Source organism: Mytilus galloprovincialis, chromosome 2, assembly GCF_965363235.1.
Source record: "Mytilus galloprovincialis chromosome 2, xbMytGall1.hap1.1, whole genome shotgun sequence".
NCBI lineage: Eukaryota > Metazoa > Mollusca > Bivalvia > Mytilida > Mytilidae > Mytilus > Mytilus galloprovincialis.
In genome coordinates this window covers 80,122,606-80,142,987 of record NC_134839.1, presented here as the reverse complement: position 1 = coordinate 80,142,987, position 20,382 = coordinate 80,122,606, and the positions used below count along the sequence as shown (strand labels likewise).

At 31.4% G+C, this 20,382-nt stretch overlaps 1 protein-coding gene across 2 annotated transcripts in view; it reads left to right on the top strand.

The window, feature by feature from the left end:
* The window catches only part of LOC143064520 (general transcription factor 3C polypeptide 5-like), a 38,935-nt gene that overhangs the window by 4,057 nt on the left and 14,496 nt on the right, over positions 1–20,382 (top strand). For both annotated transcript variants that reach the window (XM_076237393.1, XM_076237394.1), the window contains exons 3-8: positions 891–1,145; positions 2,235–2,368; positions 4,019–4,226; positions 5,465–5,631; positions 7,172–7,282; positions 19,098–19,227. In XM_076237393.1, the coding sequence (XP_076093508.1) occupies positions 891–1,145; positions 2,235–2,368; positions 4,019–4,226; positions 5,465–5,631; positions 7,172–7,282; positions 19,098–19,227 (1,005 nt within the window). The remainder of the gene's footprint in view (positions 1–890; positions 1,146–2,234; positions 2,369–4,018; positions 4,227–5,464; positions 5,632–7,171; positions 7,283–19,097; positions 19,228–20,382) is intronic.

The window sequence follows — 20,382 nt, the reverse complement described above, 5'->3', positions numbered from 1 at the left end:
ATATATATAGACAATAATAGTGCATTGACTTGACATATCAACGAGATAAGGATGATGCTTAGAAACAGGGAAATGCGAGGCTCTGCAGAGCTGTTTCCCCGTTTCTGGCTGAATCCTTATATCGTTGATATGTCAAGTCAATGCACTATTATTGTCTTTATACTGCAATCTATAAAAAAAATTTCAATTGTTGTATAATGTGTGAGTGTTATTATTTCATTTAGATATTGGATAACTTCCCCCTTTTATAAAAAGGCCTCATATCATGCAGGCAGAGAAATATACAACACAATGAAATGTACATTACCTGTTGAAACCCGCAATCGATGGTGAACAAATTTGTTTGAGAATGAACTAAAATATCAACAATAAGCATAAAACATAATGATTTATAGTTTGCAAACTAAAAATATTAACAAGTGAAATATGTTTTTTTTTTCTCTAAAAATTGAAAAAAGAAATAAGTTTGAGTTGTTGTATACATTGGAAACAAGAACAGGTTGAATAGGTCGTATGAATAATTAATTATAATTTTCGGCAATTTCTATTTAAATATTCATGAAGAAAAATGATAACAGGTCAGTGACTGTATATGACATAGAAATATATGGTCAACACATTTTGACTTCTCAAATAGAACGAGTGCTGTATAAAACATTTTTCTCAAGCCTAGGTTAATTCTTCTCTCCATGTTGTTGAAGGTTTTTTGGGACAATAGTAAATAGACTACCTTCAAGAGCATATCATGTAGTCAATAAAACAAATATATGTCCACTTTCATTGAAAAAATTAGTAAAATACCCTGCCCAATATTTGTAAATGAAGTAACTTGTAAATTTATATTTGCAGCCATGGCAGATTTCCAGTAACTTGTAAATTTATATTTGCAGCCATGGCAGATTTCCAGTATCTTCCTTTCAATAGAGCAGAGTCAGGATATGAGAATATATCTCACCAGTTACACCTCAAAGAAAATGTAGATAGAAATGAGTTCTTCAATCGAGATGCAGCTTTATTCTTGCCACCAGTGATATTTTCACGATTTGATCTTCCTGACAAGGATTACCTGTATAGAGGAGAAATATCTCACAAACCTGGCTATGTTAATCCAGACCATAGCAGACCAACACATCTCATTGGAACCAGTGAGTTTTGGAGATACGTCTAGTTTTTACACTGATCATACTGAGTTAAATAACAATTCATTAAAATGTTATACACCCCAGGCATGTTAGGCAAATATTTTCTGTTGCCTTATTCCTTATGATTTTGAGATAACTGAAATCCAATTTAATTGTGTTATTGCTTTCCTATCTCATAGACTTATATGCCACTTCTCCTTTTATTTATAGTATATAAAGGGTTATTTTCTCATTATTGCTGATTATATGATTTTACATCATTGTTCAAGAAAAAAATGTACAAATCTACATTGTAACACATCAACAGTTTACATAAAAAGTAAAATCACAAAAATACTGAACTCCAAGGAAAATTCAAAAAAGAAAGTTCCCAATCAAATGGCAAAATCAAAAGTTCAAACACATCAAACGAATGGATAACATCGGTCATATTCCTGACTTGGTACAGGCATTTTCTTATGTAGAAAATGGTGGGTTGAACCTGGTTTTAAAGCTAGCTAAACCTCTCACTTCTATGACAGTCGCATCAAATTCCATTATATTGACAACGATGTGTGAACAAAACAACAAAAACAATAGGTAAAAATGTCACAAATAGGGGAAAAATAGTCTAATTCGGTGATGTGATTTAATACAACCACATTTTATTATAATTTACCAATTAACAATTATGATCTATACAGCAGAATAAATATAAGCCAGAGGCAGGTGTTACCTTTGAAAGAGGATGAAGTCATTACAAGTAGCTATTTGAATAGTATTTCTTATTTTATAAAATGATTTTGAGTCTTATAACTTATAAGGCCATCACTTCTGTTTTATATATATATATATTATATCATATTTTGACATTACAAGATTACAAGAAATGATCGAGAAATTCCTTTATTATTATTATATTATTATATTGTATGTTGAATTAGAATTAATGATATCTTTTATTACCTACACAATAAAAACCAATCAAAACATTCAAACAGCTCTTGCAATTCAAAACTTCAAGCTTAGTCTCATGTATAATACTGCAATCTTGAGAAATTTGCTCAGACTAGTAGGCTACATGTATCTCAGAAATTATATCTTTGTTTTTAGTTCGTCAGAAAAGAACAGTATATACAAGATTTGTGAGCTATGTTGATGATGTACCATCAAGTCCATCAGATGAGGCAGACAGAGAGTTACATAAAAAATTCTTCAAACCAAAACAGGAAGAGGAATTGAAGAAGGTTAATTTTTGTCTTCATTTCTTATTTCGGATTATTTTATAATTGCTTTAAGATCTTCTTGAACTACTTTTATTAGTCCAGTGAAAAAAAGAGAAGGTACATTTAAGGACATATAAGTGCTCACTGTCAATCAGCAAAAAAAAATTAAAATTGCTTGATACCATAACTAACCACATTTGTTATGCCCTCTTGCTTTAATGGAAGGGGCATTAAGTTTTACCCCTGTACCATTGTGCACAATGCTTCTAAGACTCAGATCAAGTTTGAATTTGGGTGGCATAGTTATTACCTTTCCAGAGTTTTGTCCCTTGACAAATGTTAAAATTGCTGAATTAAGTTTGTCTCAACCAAATGTTATAAATTTTATTCACGATGCTAATTACCGTAAGGCAGAGATCAAATTTGAGTATAGTTGGTGTCACTTTTACTGTTCTATAATTATTTATCTTTGTAAATGGAAAAGATGTAAATTTTTTGTTTCTATTCTCTAACTGAAGTTTATTTCAACAGAACCTTATGGAACTTGTACACAATTCTTATTACCTCAAAACTCAAGTCCTTATTTCAGAACATTACTTTAATGTTCTTGAGTTATGTTCCTTTTTTATGTCACATGCAAGCAGGGACATCATCTGTGTCCACACATTCCCAATTTATTTTTAAATTTAGAATACATGCTTTCAGAAACTAAATACTAGCCATGCCTTGATGACACGATGTAAAGTGTATAAATTTTGACTGACATTTGATTTTGCAAGTAGGGATAGCTTTTAAAGCTTTTATCTGAAAGTCCTATGCTTTGTATATTTGAAAAATAACAATCCAAAATATGGGTATTTTACACACATCTAAGCAGCAGGGTGATACTAACACAGGAAGACCAATAATAAACAGCTTCTGTTTGTAAAATGGCCACACTTTTTAATGATATACTGAAAGACAGTATACTGTAAAGACATTTGAATAAAATGAAATTTTGAGAAATAGTTGGTAGAAAATTTGCAGAAGTTTTTTTTTTTTTTATATATAAATTGAATGATTAATTTTAGAATGAAAAGTCTCTTTGATGAATATGCTGTTTTAGTTTTATCATTGAATTTCAAAGAATCCACAGAATTGTGAAAAGTAAAAAAGAAAAAAGAAAATATTGAGTTATCTCCCCTCACCTGTCTATTTTATAAAGAATGGAAATAGGATCACACATGTTTCTGGTCAAGCTTTTACTGTTTTATTCTGTGGACCAACCTTAGTCAAATTTTCAATAAAAAATTAACAGAAAGCACTGTGAAATTCCACATATTATTTCAAAGAAATGAAAATTATAATTCTTAATTCTAATTGATAAAATTTTCCTTCAGTAAACTTTTTAAATATTATAGAAATTTGACACCAGTGTCTCATAGATTTTCCATTTATGTTTTATTAATGTTATATATTTTGTACTTTATTTAATAATGTCACAAGGGATACACATTTAACAAATTGAACTTTAACTTCACATTTTCTTATAAATCATGTCTAAACTGGACCAGTTTCAAACAAACTTGATGGAACTAGACATGTAAGTTCTTATTTTCTTAAAAACTGTTGAATGATAAACATATATTTGAAACTAAAATAAAATATAAAACACTATTTGTTTTATTACAGCTTTTTGAAACACGTCCTATTTGGTCAAGAGCTGCATTGAATCACCATTTCACAGGATTTAAGGACAAACTGAAGTATTTGTTACCATTGGTGGCTTTTTATTACACAAATGGTCCCTGGAGGTGTTTGTGGACCAAATATGGATATGATCCCAAAAAACATCCAGAGGCTAAGATGTATCAAACGATAGACTATAGAAAAAGACAAGGTAAATAACAATAGTTAATAGATTGATTGATTGTTGGTTGCTTAAAGTCCAGTGGCAAATATTTCATTCATGTTCAGGAAGAGAACAAGTTACCAATAAATACAATAGGTTGGTCTTGTAATAGAGGCCATCTGGGATGTTGGTCGGGTAGATTTGGAATGCCACTGGAAAATGAGGGTATATTGGATAGGGACAGAAATTTTGACTTGCAACAGATCACCTATGGACCCCTCAAGGAGTTGTTGCAAGGGTTCTTAACGTGCACAGAGTGTGGCACTCTCTTTACACGAGGCATCAGATTTAACGTCCCCATTCTGACCGAACATGGCTGCAAAATAAGTTAATAGATATGTTTATCTTATATCTCGTCATAATTACAATGTTTGTCATTCTGAAATTAAGGCTTATTGTCAAAATCAGTGTGTTGCTTTATTGTTATTCTCAAAATAATGCAATGAAGAAAATTTGAAATGAAAGAAATCAGCAAAATGATAAAAGCTGAAATATAGAACAAACTATAAAGAATTTTAAAACTGACTTATTTTCTTTAAAAATTCTGTTGTTTTAGATCAATAATGTAAAGAACCAGATACCACCAAACTTTATGTTAATGGTACATTTATAACCCTTTAAAAGAAAGTCATTTACCTATAAAGATACTGTCATGTTTCAGTAAAGAAATTTGATTGATAGTCCTAACAGGCATGTTTGATGCCAGTTATTGTTACAGAAAATAGAAAGTTTGACTCCCAAATGGTCAGTGGAAAATAAATATATTTTGACTGATAGAGTTATTGTTTGGAAGTCATGTCATACTAAGATAATACAAGTTGTAGGATAAGATACCTCTAAATACAGATGCCTCTTTGTGATAATAGCAGTATCCATGCAAAACCTAATTCTTTACTGAATTTGATTTAAGTTAAGATTAAATTTTCATCAGTTAGGATCATTTAGATTCATTTAAATTTTCATGTGTACTTTAATGAGTTGGTCCCCATTCAAGTAACTTTAAATTTCATGCTTTTATGTTACTGTTTCAAGTTAAAGTTCACTTCCTTAAGGTGACCACTCTTCATTCACTTTATTATATATAATGCTTAATATTTGAGTGAAGTTTTCCTGCACTGGTCAGTTTTATAGCTTGAAATACAATTATATAACTAGGAATTTTAGATTTAATCAATGGAATAACAAAATAGACTTTGTATATAAGAACCTTTGATTTTCCATTGTAGCTTCCTGTGGAGATATGGTGGCAATAAAATGTAAGAGATCAGAAAATACCTTGGCATTCCCAGCTCTGAAACGTAACGCACCGAATGTTCCTAAAATAGATTTGGAGAGTCTTGATATAAACAAACCAAGTGGTAGTAAACAAAAACCAGGAGCAACAACAGAATCAGTAAATATTAGTTTTCTAACTAACAGAAAAATAAATAACATTTTTTTTAAAAACAACTATAGGTCACTGTATAGCCTTCAACAATGAGCAAAACCCATTACACATAGTAAGCTATAAAAGACCCTGAAATGACAAATGTAAAACAATTCCAAAGAGAAAATTAACCGCCTAATTTATGTACAAAATAATGAATGCAAATCAAATATGATACACAGAAACAAACAACAACTGAATTACAGGCTCCTGGCTAGGGACAGGCAGATACAGAATATGCAGAATAGAATATTTTCCAATTATCAACTATGTTTTAATTTTACTATTTTTTAGCAATGGGAAATCACATGTAGGTAGGACAAACTGTATCCCTGTCAATTCAAAGAAAGTTCAATGAGCATAATTTGTTAATGAGAGTTAAAATAGGGAATTAATGCTGAGAAGTTGCTTTTTGTCTTTGAACATTGACAATCAGTGACAACAAAAAATTAACCATATTGTGCTGACTATTAAAGGCAGTATGTTTTTTCTATTAACAATTTGACTAAACTTCAAATATTGATGCAATTAAGTCAAATTGAATGAGATAGTAGACACCATTTACACATGTTTAGATGCTCAATTGTCTAAATACAATGAAATATGATATTAGCCTTTTCCTGCTAGCTTCTAGTCTTATAAATGCAATAATATTAGTCATTTAGAAGTGAGCAGCTATGAATATTAGGAAACTGGGTAGATTAGGAATCCCAATTAACAATGATACAAAGAGATTTGTTTGCCTCAGTGAGACTTTTAAAAGAACAATGATAAGCAAGCAGACATGTGTACCAGACCAGTGACTTGGATGGACAGTTGTCTCATTGGCACTCCTACTACGGTGACTTGGATGGACAGTTGTCTCATTGGCACTCATACTACGGTGACTTGGATGGACAGTTGTCTCATTAGCACTCATACTATGGTGACTTGGATGGACAGTTGTCTCATTGGCACTCATACTATGGTGACTTGGATGGACAGTTATCTCATTGGCACTCATACTACGGTGACTTGGATGGACAGTTGTCTCATTGGCACTCATACTATGGTGACTTGGATGGACAGTTGTCTCATTGGCACTCATACTATGGTGACTTGGATGGAAAGTTATCTTATTGGTACTCATACTACGGTGACTTGGATGGACAGTTATCTCATTGGCACTCATACTACGGTGACTTGGATGGACAGTTGTCTCATTGGCACTCATACTATGGTGACTTGGATGGACAGTTGTCTCATTGGCACTCATACTATGGTGACTTGGATGGACAGTTGTCTCATTGGCACTCATACTACGGTGACTTGGATGGACAGTTATCTCATTGGCACTCATACTACGGTGACTTGGATGGACAGTTGTCTCATTGGCACTCATACTACATTATCTTATTTATACAGATAAGTAATATTTGAAATATCTACTTTTCTACAGCTTCATTTACTTAATTAATATATATTAAAAATCTATGATATGTACTTATTACACCATTGTATCTTTCAGGAACCAGTACATATATACAGACCAGATAGGTTACCTCCATGTAGGCAAATGTTTTACCAGATTTGTGATATACAAGTTGATGAAGTTCAAGATTTAGTTAAAAAAGGAAAAGTTAGTATTACATTTATAAGAATTTATGACAGAGTGTCCATATGTAATCACTTTCCAAGTAGGGGAATTATTTAAGCCATTGCATCCTGATAATTTCTTTTAGACAGTTGTCCCAAGCAGATCTATCTTGACAGATTTGTTTTTGGTGGTCATATTTAAAAAGGAAGTTCTGATAGAATGATAAAAAGCTGTGATCCGTGTGTACAGTTTGGAATTCTATTAAAATTTAAGTGTTTTTCATAATACTGTGTTTTAATTCTTGCAATAAAGATTCTGAACAAATTTGATATGTCTGTTGTGTACCAACACTACCTTACTTTTAAAAAACATAAAAACAGAACCAGTTATTACTAATCTATAAATAGATTTGTGACCTGTATGCAATATGAAATATCATACTGCTTTGCAAACTGTATAACAATGAGTTTATTAATGTAAGTTCTATAGAAAATTGCATTGTAATCGCTCTGAAGTAAATAATTCATTTTAAATACAAATGTATTTATGAAATCAAGGGTGTATATCAGCAGTGTCTTAGATGAACTCCAGAATCAGCGCTGATCAATTATTTTTACAGGAGTTATGTCCTTAGACATGTAAATTGTATAGAAAACTGCAGTTTAAAACACTCTCAAATATACAAGTTGTGCCAAATAGTTATGAAATTTACATTTAAGATTGATATCAGCAATGTCTTAGTTGAGTTTGAAAATTAGTGTGAATAAATTTTGTTAACACAGTAGTTAAGCTTGGAAATATTTATCACATTGAACATTGCAGTGTACACTCTCTCATCTACTTTTCTTGTTGGATTGTTATAAAATTCATGTTATAGGTTTATATCTGCAAAGTCTTGAATGACTTTAAGTATGGGTCTATAGATTGCTATTTAAGGAAGCTGGGGTGGCTACCTGAATCACAAATTTTGAAATAGCTGATAATAATTGGTCAAGATCTTTACTGAAATGTGCAAATTTTAGAGTAGTATGGAATTCATGAGTAAGACTATTCATCATCATGTTAATACAGAAAATTATGTGTCTTATTGATATTTACAGCTGTATTTTACTAAAAACAATATTTTTGTTTCATTCATTTTATTCAACTTTGCATCACAGGGGGAGATAACTCAGATACAGATACTTTTATGTGAAGAATGTGTTGTGAATTTACCTATTTTATTATGTAAAAAATCGAGTCTGGTGACCCATTTTTTTTTTCTTTTCTTATCTGAAAGCATATTAATTGAGCTATCTTCTAATATAATATTTTATCTGAGAATTCAATGAGTAGTTTTTTTTTTTTTTTTATCAAACAGAAGTGGGTTATCCTTGCATAAGATATACAAACTCTTACAATTTTGCGCAACCTGTAGCCTGAAAAAAAATCCAGTGATCCATAAAATTAATTATGTTTTTGAAAAAAGCATGATATGAACAACATTTTGACAAATTATTATAAAATTCTATGGATATTAATTTATTATCCTGATTTAGAGTAATTTCTCGCAATTTGATTGGCTGAGTGATATTGTCCTAATAAATTTCAGTACTATAGGGTTATTGCATGAATATTGGGGAATATTGTCCCGAGTAGAAATTTATATTGCACGAGCTTGCGAGTGCTATATATGTTCTACGAGGGACAATATTCCCCAATATTCATGCAATAACCCTTTTATTGTAAAGCAATATGGCCACACCAATTTAATTTCTTGTTTTACAGATTTTTGGACTCCAAAAATTGGGGCGAGCGAAGGATTTGAAAATTCAAATAAAAAAATATTTAATTTGCAAATTTTTGAGACGAAGCTTAAAAAGTAAAGGCGAGCGATTATAATTTTTATTTGTAAACATAAAATACTAGGTTTTGTAGGTTTTGACTATATTAAAACTTGATTTATCACTTGTACCTTGACATTTCTTTAATTTATGAAGTATTTTTTCCCTGTTCAACAAGAAATAATTAAATAATTAAATCTGGTCTATGTATGTGTGACTGACAATTAGACAATAATTCTCCATCCAAGTCAAAATCAGGTTCAGAACAAGCCCTTAATGTTATGAATATCCCTTTTATGAGGGGTCAATATAAGTTATAATATATTTTTTTTGTTAAAACACTTTTAGTACAAAAGGGCTAATATTTTCCCAAAGAACTATAATATCAAAATGGTATTAAATGGTCAAAACATGTCCAAGAATTTTGTAATATTCCTGGACTTTAACCATGTTAACACATTTACCTTAACATTTTAATATTATTCAAAATAAGTGGACCCCTCTTTTAGAAAAGTTGTTTAAAATATATTATTCCACTGCATGTTGATTTTGACAGCGAAATCAAAATTTGATTGGTGGAAACTTTCACACGTGACGACGAACAAAACTTCATATTCACCTCTGAGTATCATATTCCCCTCTGAAATGTCGGGACTAAATCGTGCGACGTTAAGCGCGGTTTATGTTCATAACGTCTTGAACTTCTTATTTTCTAAATACTTTTAGCAAATATTATTACCGTATTTCAGACATTAAAACAAAAAGACTAATTAAACAATTAATGTTTATCCGTACTGTTTATCAATATGTATGTTGTGTTTAGTAATAATTCCGGTATGCAAACTAATATTTGAAGTTCAGATAGTATACAAAGCTTAGGCAGTGGAATAAAACATTCATTTCCCTTGGCCTCTGGAGATATGAAGATTTGTTCACCCTCGAAAAATCATATTTCCCTCAGGCAGAGCCCTCGTGAAATATGATTATTCTTGGGTGAACAAATCTTCATATCTCCCTCAGACACGGGAAATAAATGTATAATGTATTTCTCCTGTTTTTGAGTAAAAAATTTTAAGTTTTCAAAGGTTTTGTATAGTAGCACTATACAAATCCTTAGTATTTCTATTTTCTTTTCTACAACAGTAAACATGGTAAAATGACCCCTTCAAGGCCCTTGTCTGAGGGATAACCTGATAATAACAAATATAGGTCAAAGTACGGCCTTTTACACAGAGCTTTGATCCAGACCAAACAGCAAGCTATAAGGGACCACAACTTAGTATTATACACAATTCGAACAGGAAAACCAACAATCTAATTTATATTTCCAAACGGGAAAATACCAATGAACCACATCAACAAACGATAACTGCTGAATGACAGGTCCCTGAATCATCAGGACAGGTGCACAAACCTGCAGCGGGTATGACCGTCAGCATACATTATAATTGCAGTGGAAGGCAAATCCTTCAGAATTTCTTTGAACTTTATTTTAACTACGAACATTTTTTAATAGGGAATATAAGTCAGGGGGAAAGAAACCAATGTTTTGTTCTGTACAGGTATTTCCGCTGTTATATATTTATTTCGGAGCACTCCCACTTGGAATAAATTGGTTTCATGCTGAAACAAATATTCTCACAGATATTTACAGTGAGGTGGGGTGCTTATAGGTTTAAAATCGTTATATAAAGGTTATACTGTGATTTTAAAAACAAATGTTGAGATCTTTTTATAATATTTACAAAAAAACCGTGCGGGAAATGGACATGATTATATTTCCGGATGCGGGAAGCAGGAATATAATAAAAATTAAAAAAATCTGTTTTGAAAAAAATAGGTGCGGGCGGGTCCGTCGAACAAGGAATTAAATTGGTGTGGCCTATTATATTTGAAAGTTATATTTTAAAAATTGGTTTAAACTAAGATTTTGTTGTTGATGAGGTCATGAATTTTGATGATTTATTGCACTAGTGCAATATTAGAATTTATTGCACGCTAACTTTTGGTTACTTTCTGTGGGAAATATTATATTGCTACACAATAAAAAATTTTATTACGTCAATAAGAATTATCTCCCTTATTTATTACATCAATTGGGATTATCTCCCTTATACCATTGACCTAATGATTTTTTTTAAATGAGTTGCTTTATAGTCCTTATATTTTTAATTTTTCACAGTTTTAGATTAGATATCTAAAATATATTTGGTTGATATTGTCCTTATATTGAATTCAAATATAATAATATGTAAAATAACAAAATCAGGATAAATTTGTTACACAGTGTTCAATTGTCCTAATACGGATTTTATTGACCTAATAAATTCTCGTATAAGGACAATTGCACACTATGAACTAATAGTATGGTACCATAATAGGTAAATGTCCAATTTCAAAATTTGGAGTTCTTAGACTGCATTCATTCTGTAAGAAACCTAGGCTCATTTAACATGGGTAGGTATTATTTTTGTCGATATTTCAGCCTTAGCATACTCTCATTGTAAATTTGGTCAAATATATAATGCTTACCCATGATAAAATGAGCATAGAGCAGGACATGAAGGAATTATTTCGATTCTTATGAGACAAATACATTATTTTAATAGATCAAAGCATATGAAAATACCTTAAAATGTTTGGCTAATCCTATTTCCACCCCTTGGAGCTGTACATTACATTTTCATATTTAATAAGTTTACAAACTAATTGCAGGGTAAATATACATGATATATGTTTTTTATAAACAATATAAAATAAAAGTAAGTATGTAAGTTGCTAATATGTATATATTTTATTTAAGAATTTAATGCTTATTTTTGTAACTTCATTGGGGTGTAAAAGCGTTGACCAAAGTACATTTTGTATGAAGCGGGAAGCACTTCATTTTAAAAATGTGCACACAGTCAACGCTTAAACATTAAATTTGTGCACACGTGTCGCTAATAAGAACATTGTATATTTAGGAAGCGTGATGAGGACATTATATTAGAATCAATTACAATCCAAATTCAGAGCTGTTTCAAGCTTGACTGTTGTGTTTGTACTTTCCCCAGCTGTTCAGGGTTCTTGATTTCTTTCACCTTTGTCTTTCAGGACTTATGACCCTTTGTTGCTTTAAAATTCCAGTATAAATGTAATAGAAACCTAGTTTGCTGTCATTTTACTGCCTCTTGTTATTTATTTTCTTTTTTCAAGTAAGTGTCATGATAAATAGTTTGTTTCTTGGATGTAGCTCCTGTTGATGACTAATGAATTACTCATGACATGAACTTCTTAACTTGAATCTTTGAGATGCCAAACTAGATAAAGTTAATGTGACCTATATTTCATGCTTTAGTGACTTTTATAGTCAGATTGTAACTTTTTCATCCTAGTTTATTTCACAGATACTTAGAAACCTACAGTCATATACAATTATGCAAGTATGCATCATTAGGATTATACCAACATCCCATAGCCAATAATAATATGTCATGATGCCCTTTATTTCGTAGTTCAGAGACTAAAGTTCTGAGTTTCATGATCTGTACCAGAACAATGTTATACTTTGCCTTACATTTAACAGTTTATTAATATAGAGAATTTCAATCATAAAAATACATTGAAATAGTGTAGATCCTATAAGGAACTATAAGGAACATAATTGTCTACCATTTAATGTAGGCCATCTGATGTGCATTTTATGCTACACTGATTTTGATAAGATTTAAGTTATTTCTCTAGTATTCTCCAGTATTTTCCCCTGAAGTAACATAATGGAAGTATTTGGATGAATTCAATGTTTTATCTCAGTAGTGAATTCACAATTTATTCAAGAATTATGTTTTGTAACTTATTTCTGGATGTTCCCTAAACATCGTGCATGTCATTTATGGTATTTCATTACATGTGTATAAATTTGAGCCTGAGCATATCTTTTATTTAAAAAAAAAAAGAGTTATGGTATGATTGACAATGAGACAATTCAAGCAAGAGACCAAATGACCTGTATATTTGAAAAAAACCTATAGATCACTGTAGGCCTTCAACAATGACACCTCATAGTTAACTATAAAAGGCCCTGTAATGACAAATGTTAAACAAATCAAACGAGAAAACAAATGGCCTGATTTATGAGCAAAATGATTTATACTTGTTAACATGGTTTTAGACTGAATAGATATACATAAGAATGCATCCCTGCTATCAATCAAAAAAGAAATTTCTCATAAAAGCTCATATATTTTAGGATTAGTGGTAAACATAATTTATTAAAAGCATTGAAAACACTATTTCTGGCATATCTTTGACCTAATCTGATCACTACAGGGAATGAACAAATGCATTATTAATAGACTACTGGATGAAGTGACAATATAAAATTCCTAGAAAGATTTATATTGAGTAACTTAACACCCACAGCTCAATTCTGAGTAATGAATGATGCAATTGTATTTTATTGCTAAGATTTGAAGAACATATAATTCTCTCATTCTGACCACAACTAGGAAGCATTATCAGCTTACATCAAACATGTACCAAATGTGTCAGACCAATTGATATTGAACATTTGATTATGCTTTATGAAGTCAGATGTTACATAATATGCCAGAATGTTTCTTCCAATATTGGACATTATTGTGACTGTAGAAAATTACAGTATCTTAAGAAGATTTCATAGATGATCTGTTCTCTTGTGTTTTCTTTATTGATTTAAGATACTTGAATATTTGACTTGGAAATTCCTTTCTGGTCTTATACATAACATTAAAAGAATATATTGGGTAAACGTCAATGAGACAGCAAATAATTATATATAACAATGTATATTAGCAAAATAAATGTACTGAGATGCTTTTATGAGTTACACAATCTGTTTATCAATCAGTCTGTAATCACACTTTCATGTCTTCTGGATAGAACTGTCAATATAATTCAAATTCCTATGGTTGATTATGGAAGATTTTATTCATCATTTGCTAAAATGAGTCCATTTTTCGTAAGAATTTTCTATTGTGCATTTCTAAAACATTACTTAAGGCTGTTCCATAAAAACTTACATGGTAGCCATGGATGGCACTTCCAAATCTTGATGGCTGAGTGGTGTAAGTAGTTACTACTGTAATCATTAGACAGTCAACACTGAGGTTGTGAGTTCAAACCCCTCTCATGCAGGTGCACCAGACTCTAATTTTAATTTACTAGGTTTGTCAGTTTTCCTATTGAAGGTAGGTGGTATTTTCCAGGCACTCTGGCTTCCTCCACCAATAAAAATATGCTGCCACGAAATAGCATTAAAGTGGTACTTTTAAGTGGCATTTAACCACCAAAAATCAAATAAAATCTAAATCTCAACTATGTGTGGGTGTGATCTATGTTTTTGCAGAGTGGAAATTTTATTGAAATTTTGAATAGCCTCTATAAAATAAGGATATGTGGTATGATTTCCAATGAGACAACTATCCACCAAAGCTCAAATGATGCAGATGTAAGCAATTATAGGCAACCTTACAGCCTTCAAGTGAGAAAAACCCACTATGTATGGTTGGTTTTAAAAGGCCCTGATTTAAAAAATAGCAAAACAATTTAATTGGAAAGATAAAGGCCTAATTTATAACAAATCAATTTATGAAAAACAAATATGACAGACATGAACCAAAGACAACCCTTGATCTACAGGCTCCTGACTGTGGACAGGCACATAAATAATGAGTTTAACATGGTTGTGAGCGCTCACCTAACCTGGGACAGAGGTGTAAGAGTAGGAAATAAGATAAAACTATAACAATCAGTGGTATCAGTGGAAAAAGGCTTAACTTATCAAAGTACAAATAAAAAAAAAACAAGTATCAAAAACACAGAGTTGGACTTTTACTTGTATAACCCAAAACAAAAAGGACAATAACTACATATCTGATAGAACTCACTGTTACTGACAGCTAGTTCAATATTTATAACAATTAATAAAAAGTATCATGTATCTATGACTTAAAAATATCAAACAAAATATATCCAACTTCCAATGGGTTTAGTATAAATACCTCATTAACAGTCAAGAGAAAAACATGACCTTGTGCAATGCCAAACTATAGGTATTGACAGGTAGTACTGTGAACAAAATTGAGAATGGAAGTACATATGTGTAACATTAAGTATGGTTTTCATTTACCAATAACAAAATCAATATTTATACCAATAACTCAATATTCAAAGATTTAATTAAAGTGTTGAATAGGTCGCCTTAGGTGGAATACAAATACTGAGGTTTGGATTCATTGCCAATGAAGATAACTGATCATTTTAGATAAAAGGAAAAGAACGATAATATACCTCATATAAGTTCACAACTTTTGTCTGCAAATAGTCTTTATGCAATGAAAAAGACCATATAAATCTTCTTTTCATTTTTAAAGTATATAGTAAATACAAATATACATAGAATATTAAAAAAACTAAATTTTATCAGCAGGACAAGATCTACAAATACTTAAACACGACTTAAATTGTCAGTTAATTCTTTATTGAGTTATTGACCTTTCATGATAATTTTTTATTAAAAAGTGCCCATTGTTGACAAAGCAGGTAAGCAACACAGGCTCTTTGGAGCCTTTAGTTTTTAGAATATATATATTATTTAAAGAGATGTTGATATAGAGATATACTGTGTCTCCGAGTACACTGAATAACACTCTAAAGAAGCTCTGAATTAAGTTAAGTCTACAGTAAAATAATTTTTTTTAGGAATGTAGTTAACTGTACATGTACATGACTTATGATGGTTTATTTTTACAAATTGTGATTGGGATAGAGAGTTGTCTCATTTGCACTCATACCACATCTTCTTATATCTGTTTCTGCTGGATACCTGTTACATAATTCTATCTGCGAAAGAGTTATTGGGCACCAGATAGCAGAAATTCACAATAACATCATTAATACTCTCATAAATACTTTTTTTAAATAAGATGAAAAATAATGTAACTGTTTTAAACCAATGCTGAATCAACAATAATTTGATGTCTGAAAGCTATAAAACTTTGCTTGGTTTGTTTTGTTCTATAGATCTATTACATCAAATGTTGCTTAGTCACTTGTGTATTGAAATATATTTTCTACATTACGGTTTTCAAAGCTGTATTAAAAAACATTGTGATCACCAAGGGGAAACAATTGATAGTTTGAATAAGCAGTTCATTAATTTCAAATTAGATTTCCTGTTGGAGTTAGGGATGTCAATTTCTGTGGTGTAATTTGCAAAATTAAACCATGTTGGAATCATCAGAGAGACTACAAATATGGTAATGTCAAACAGCTGATTGATATAACAAATCAATACTATCCTCTATGTTACATTGATGTTGTAGTGTATGGTTCAATGACTTAATTTCATAGCATACTGATAAACTCAATAGAAATCTATTATTGACTTCGGCTTTATAACAGAAATATGAGTAATCAGGTGTAATTTTAAGCAGAAGATTTCTCAGTTTGACCAAATTGATCAATAATAAAGTTAAGAGTCACCTTTAATTAGAGATCTGATGGTATAAAGTTATATAATGTTAGACAAAAATTACCCAGTTAAACAATGTTTTCATTTTTGACTCAGTTGGCCCAAACATTTAACTTTGTATTTGTTTACTTTTAAAAAACCTTTCATGAGGATTATTCATAGATGTTATCTTTTGACCCTATTTGTCGGTTAGTATGAAACTGTTACTATAAAAAGAATTAGTTGGAAAACAATCATTGTCTGGCCTAGACAAAGTTGAAGGCTGTAAAGTGACCTATAAATGCTAAAATCCACATTATTTATGGCTCTATTGAATAGTAGTCTCATTGGCAATCTAACCTTATCTGCTTATTCCATGTTATTTAATCATTTAGTACCATATACTATTTACTTTAACCTTGTGCATAGATCCTACATGAACTTATTTCCTTTTAAATGCCCCTGCTGTAGCAAAAGGAGCATTCAGTTTTCCCTTGTACCTCTGTACATGTCCGTTTGTCTGTCTTTATGTCCCAAGATTGGTTTCTGTTCCCTAACTTTAGTTTGCTTACAACAAATGATATGAAACTTATACACAATGCTTATAACCACAAAAAACAAAACACTGATCAAGTTTAAGTTTTGGTAGCATCACTTTTACCATTCTAGAGTTATTGTTTTTACCAAATGGAAAAATTGCTGAATTTTTTGTTTCCATTATCTAACTTTAGTTTTCCTCAAATAAATGTTATGAAACTGATGTGCAATGCTTATTACCACAAAAATCAGAACAAGTACAAGTTCAAATTGAGGTAGTGTTACTTTTACTGTTCTTGAGGTATATGCAAGTGGGGGCATCATCTATGTCGCATGGACACATTCCCCATATATCCATCTTCTTTCAATTCAAATAAATAAAAAAAATCTGTTCTTAAACAGTTTTTGCAGGGACAATGAATGAAAAGTGTGTTAGGATAAGTCGCCTTTTCTTTTGGATTATCTGAAAAAGATTGTTACCAGATGCAATTCTTCATTCTAATATATGAGTTTTTCAGATTTTTCCCCCCGCTACAACAACAGTTCATTTTAAAATTTCATATGACTGGTGATTTGGAGAGATCTACAAAGATCCTGTATTTTTTGCTGATCTTGCAGTTATGGTGGCATATAGGCTTCCATTAAATCCTGTTTGGGAATCATTCATAACACTACTGTAAGGTCAGCAGAATGTACGTTTTCTTCAAGGTGCGCTTTATATGCAGGTGCGTTTTATGTAAGGAAAAAAGCATTCTTCCCCCTAAAAAACGGCCATGCGGCTTATTTAGGGGTGCATTTTTTATTCCGGAGAATTGTATTGTAAGGTGTACATGTCTAGCGGGCAGATGTCATGTGACCTTGACCTCATTTTCATGGTTCAGTGGTCAAAGTTAAGTTTTTGAGATTTGGTCTTTTTATCTAATACTATATGCCATAGGTCAACTATATTTGGTGTATGGAAATATTTTATGATCTTTATGTCAGTCGTGCAGGTTTTATTTGACCATGACCTCATTTTCACGGTTCATTGCACAGTGTTAAGTTTTTGTGTTTTGGTCTATTTTCTTAAACTTTAAGTAATAGGTCAACTATATATGTTGTATAGAAGCATTGTTAGCTGTACATGTCTGCCTGGCATGGTTCATCTGACATGAACCTCATTTTCAAGGTTCATTGGTCTTTGTTTAGTTATCTTGTGGTTAATGTTAAGTTTATGTGACAGTTGTAATAAAGCTTTATACTTAGGACTATCAACATAATATCAATGATTAGTATAGAAGGCGAGACATTTCAGCATGTGCACTCTTGTGTACTGTTTAGCTGGAAACCTTACACGGTATGTCAAAACCAGGCTTAAGACAATAACCAGTAACATGAACCGACCGCAGGCTTTAGACATTAACCAGAACAGTCAAACTCTGGCTAAACTAAAGAATAAAAGTGTCCCTTCTAAACTGTGGGTAAAAAACACAGGCTATTATAGACTATTACTAGAGTTGTTACTGCATAACTGTCTATCAAAACCTGGCAATAGACAATCCCACAAAACTGTGGGTCTAAACCTGGCTGTATACAATAACAAACACTGTTTCAACAAAACTGTCGGTCTAAACCAAGCTATATACAATTACTAGAACTTTCCTAAATAAATTACTGGTTAAAACTAGGCTATAGACAATATCTAGAACAAACCAATTAAATTCAATTTCTATTAGATGTGCCAATCATTAAAGAATTATAAGTTGATAAATGAACCCAATAAAATGTGAATATGGGGTAAAATAATTGCATTCTCAAATTTATCCCTTCAATTGCATATATAGCACTTCTTATTACTTAGACACATATATCTTATGCATCATCTCAGTTACATTTAAGTATTCAGCTGATAATTGACCGTTAAAAATATTTCTTTGTAAAATGTCCGGCTGTCGTCAAGACATTTTGGAAGCCTTGCCCTCAACTTAAATTGAAAAGGTGAAGTCTTATTGAATATTTTTAACTTAGTTATTTAACTTTGTAGACAAAAAATTGTGATGAGAAAGATGGATGGTGTCCTAGAGGTACAATAGAGAAATGTCGAGACTTGATGACAGAGCACACAGAGAAACTAATACATCAATCTGGATCATCATTAGAACCTGGAGAATATGGTAGGTACATCAATCATCTCATGTAGGTTAGCATTCAGTTATCTCATGAAGGACATCATTCAATTATCTCATGTAGGACATCATTTAATTATCTCATGTAGGTTAACATTCAATTATCTCATGTAGGTTAATGTTCAATTATCTCACGTAGGACACCATTCAATTATCTCATTTAGGACATCATTCAATTATTTCATGTAGGACACCATTCAAATATCTCATGCAGGACACCTTTCAATTATCTCATTTAGGACACCATTTAAATATCTCATGTAGGACAACATTCAATTATCTCATGTAGGACATCATTCTTTTATCTAATGTAGGACACCTTACTATTATCTAATGTTGGTTACCATTCTAGTCTTAGTCAATGACCTATAGTTGTTAATGTCTGTGTCATTTTGGTCTCTTGTGGAAAGTTGTCTCATTGGCAATCATACCACATCTTCTTTTTTATAATTAGTCAAAATTAGAAACCGAAATAAGATTATGTAATTGATAAATATCAGGGTATTTAAAGGGACATACGATGTCAATAAGAGTCTATTTAATAATATTTTTTTTTGTACTTGAGTTGAACATCTTTCTTATACAATTTCACAACTTTTTAGCTCACCTGTCCCGAAGGGACAAGTGAGCTTATGCCATCACTTGGCGTCCGTCGTCTGTCGTTCGTCGTCTTTCGTCTGTCGTCGTCTGTCGTCGTAAACTATTTCAAGAATCTTCTCCTCTGAAACTATTGGGCCAAATACTTTCAAACTTTAACTGAATGTTCCTTAGGGTATCTAATTTATAAATTGTATCTGAAGTTTTGATCTATCAACAAACATGGTCGCCATTGCTAAAAATAGAACATAGGGGTCAAATGCAGTTTTTGGCTTATAACTCAAAAACCAAAGCATTTAGAGCAAATCTGACCTGGGTAATATTGTTTATCAGGTCAAGATCTATCTACCCTGAAATTTTCAGATGAATCAGACAACCCGTTGTTGGGTTGCTGCCCCTGAATTGGTAATTTTAAGGAAATTTTGCTGTTTTTGGTTATTATCTTGAATATTATTATAGATAGAGATAAACTGTAATCAGGAATAATGTTCAGCAAAGTAAGATTTACAAATAAGTCAACATGACGGAAATGGTCAGTTGACCCCT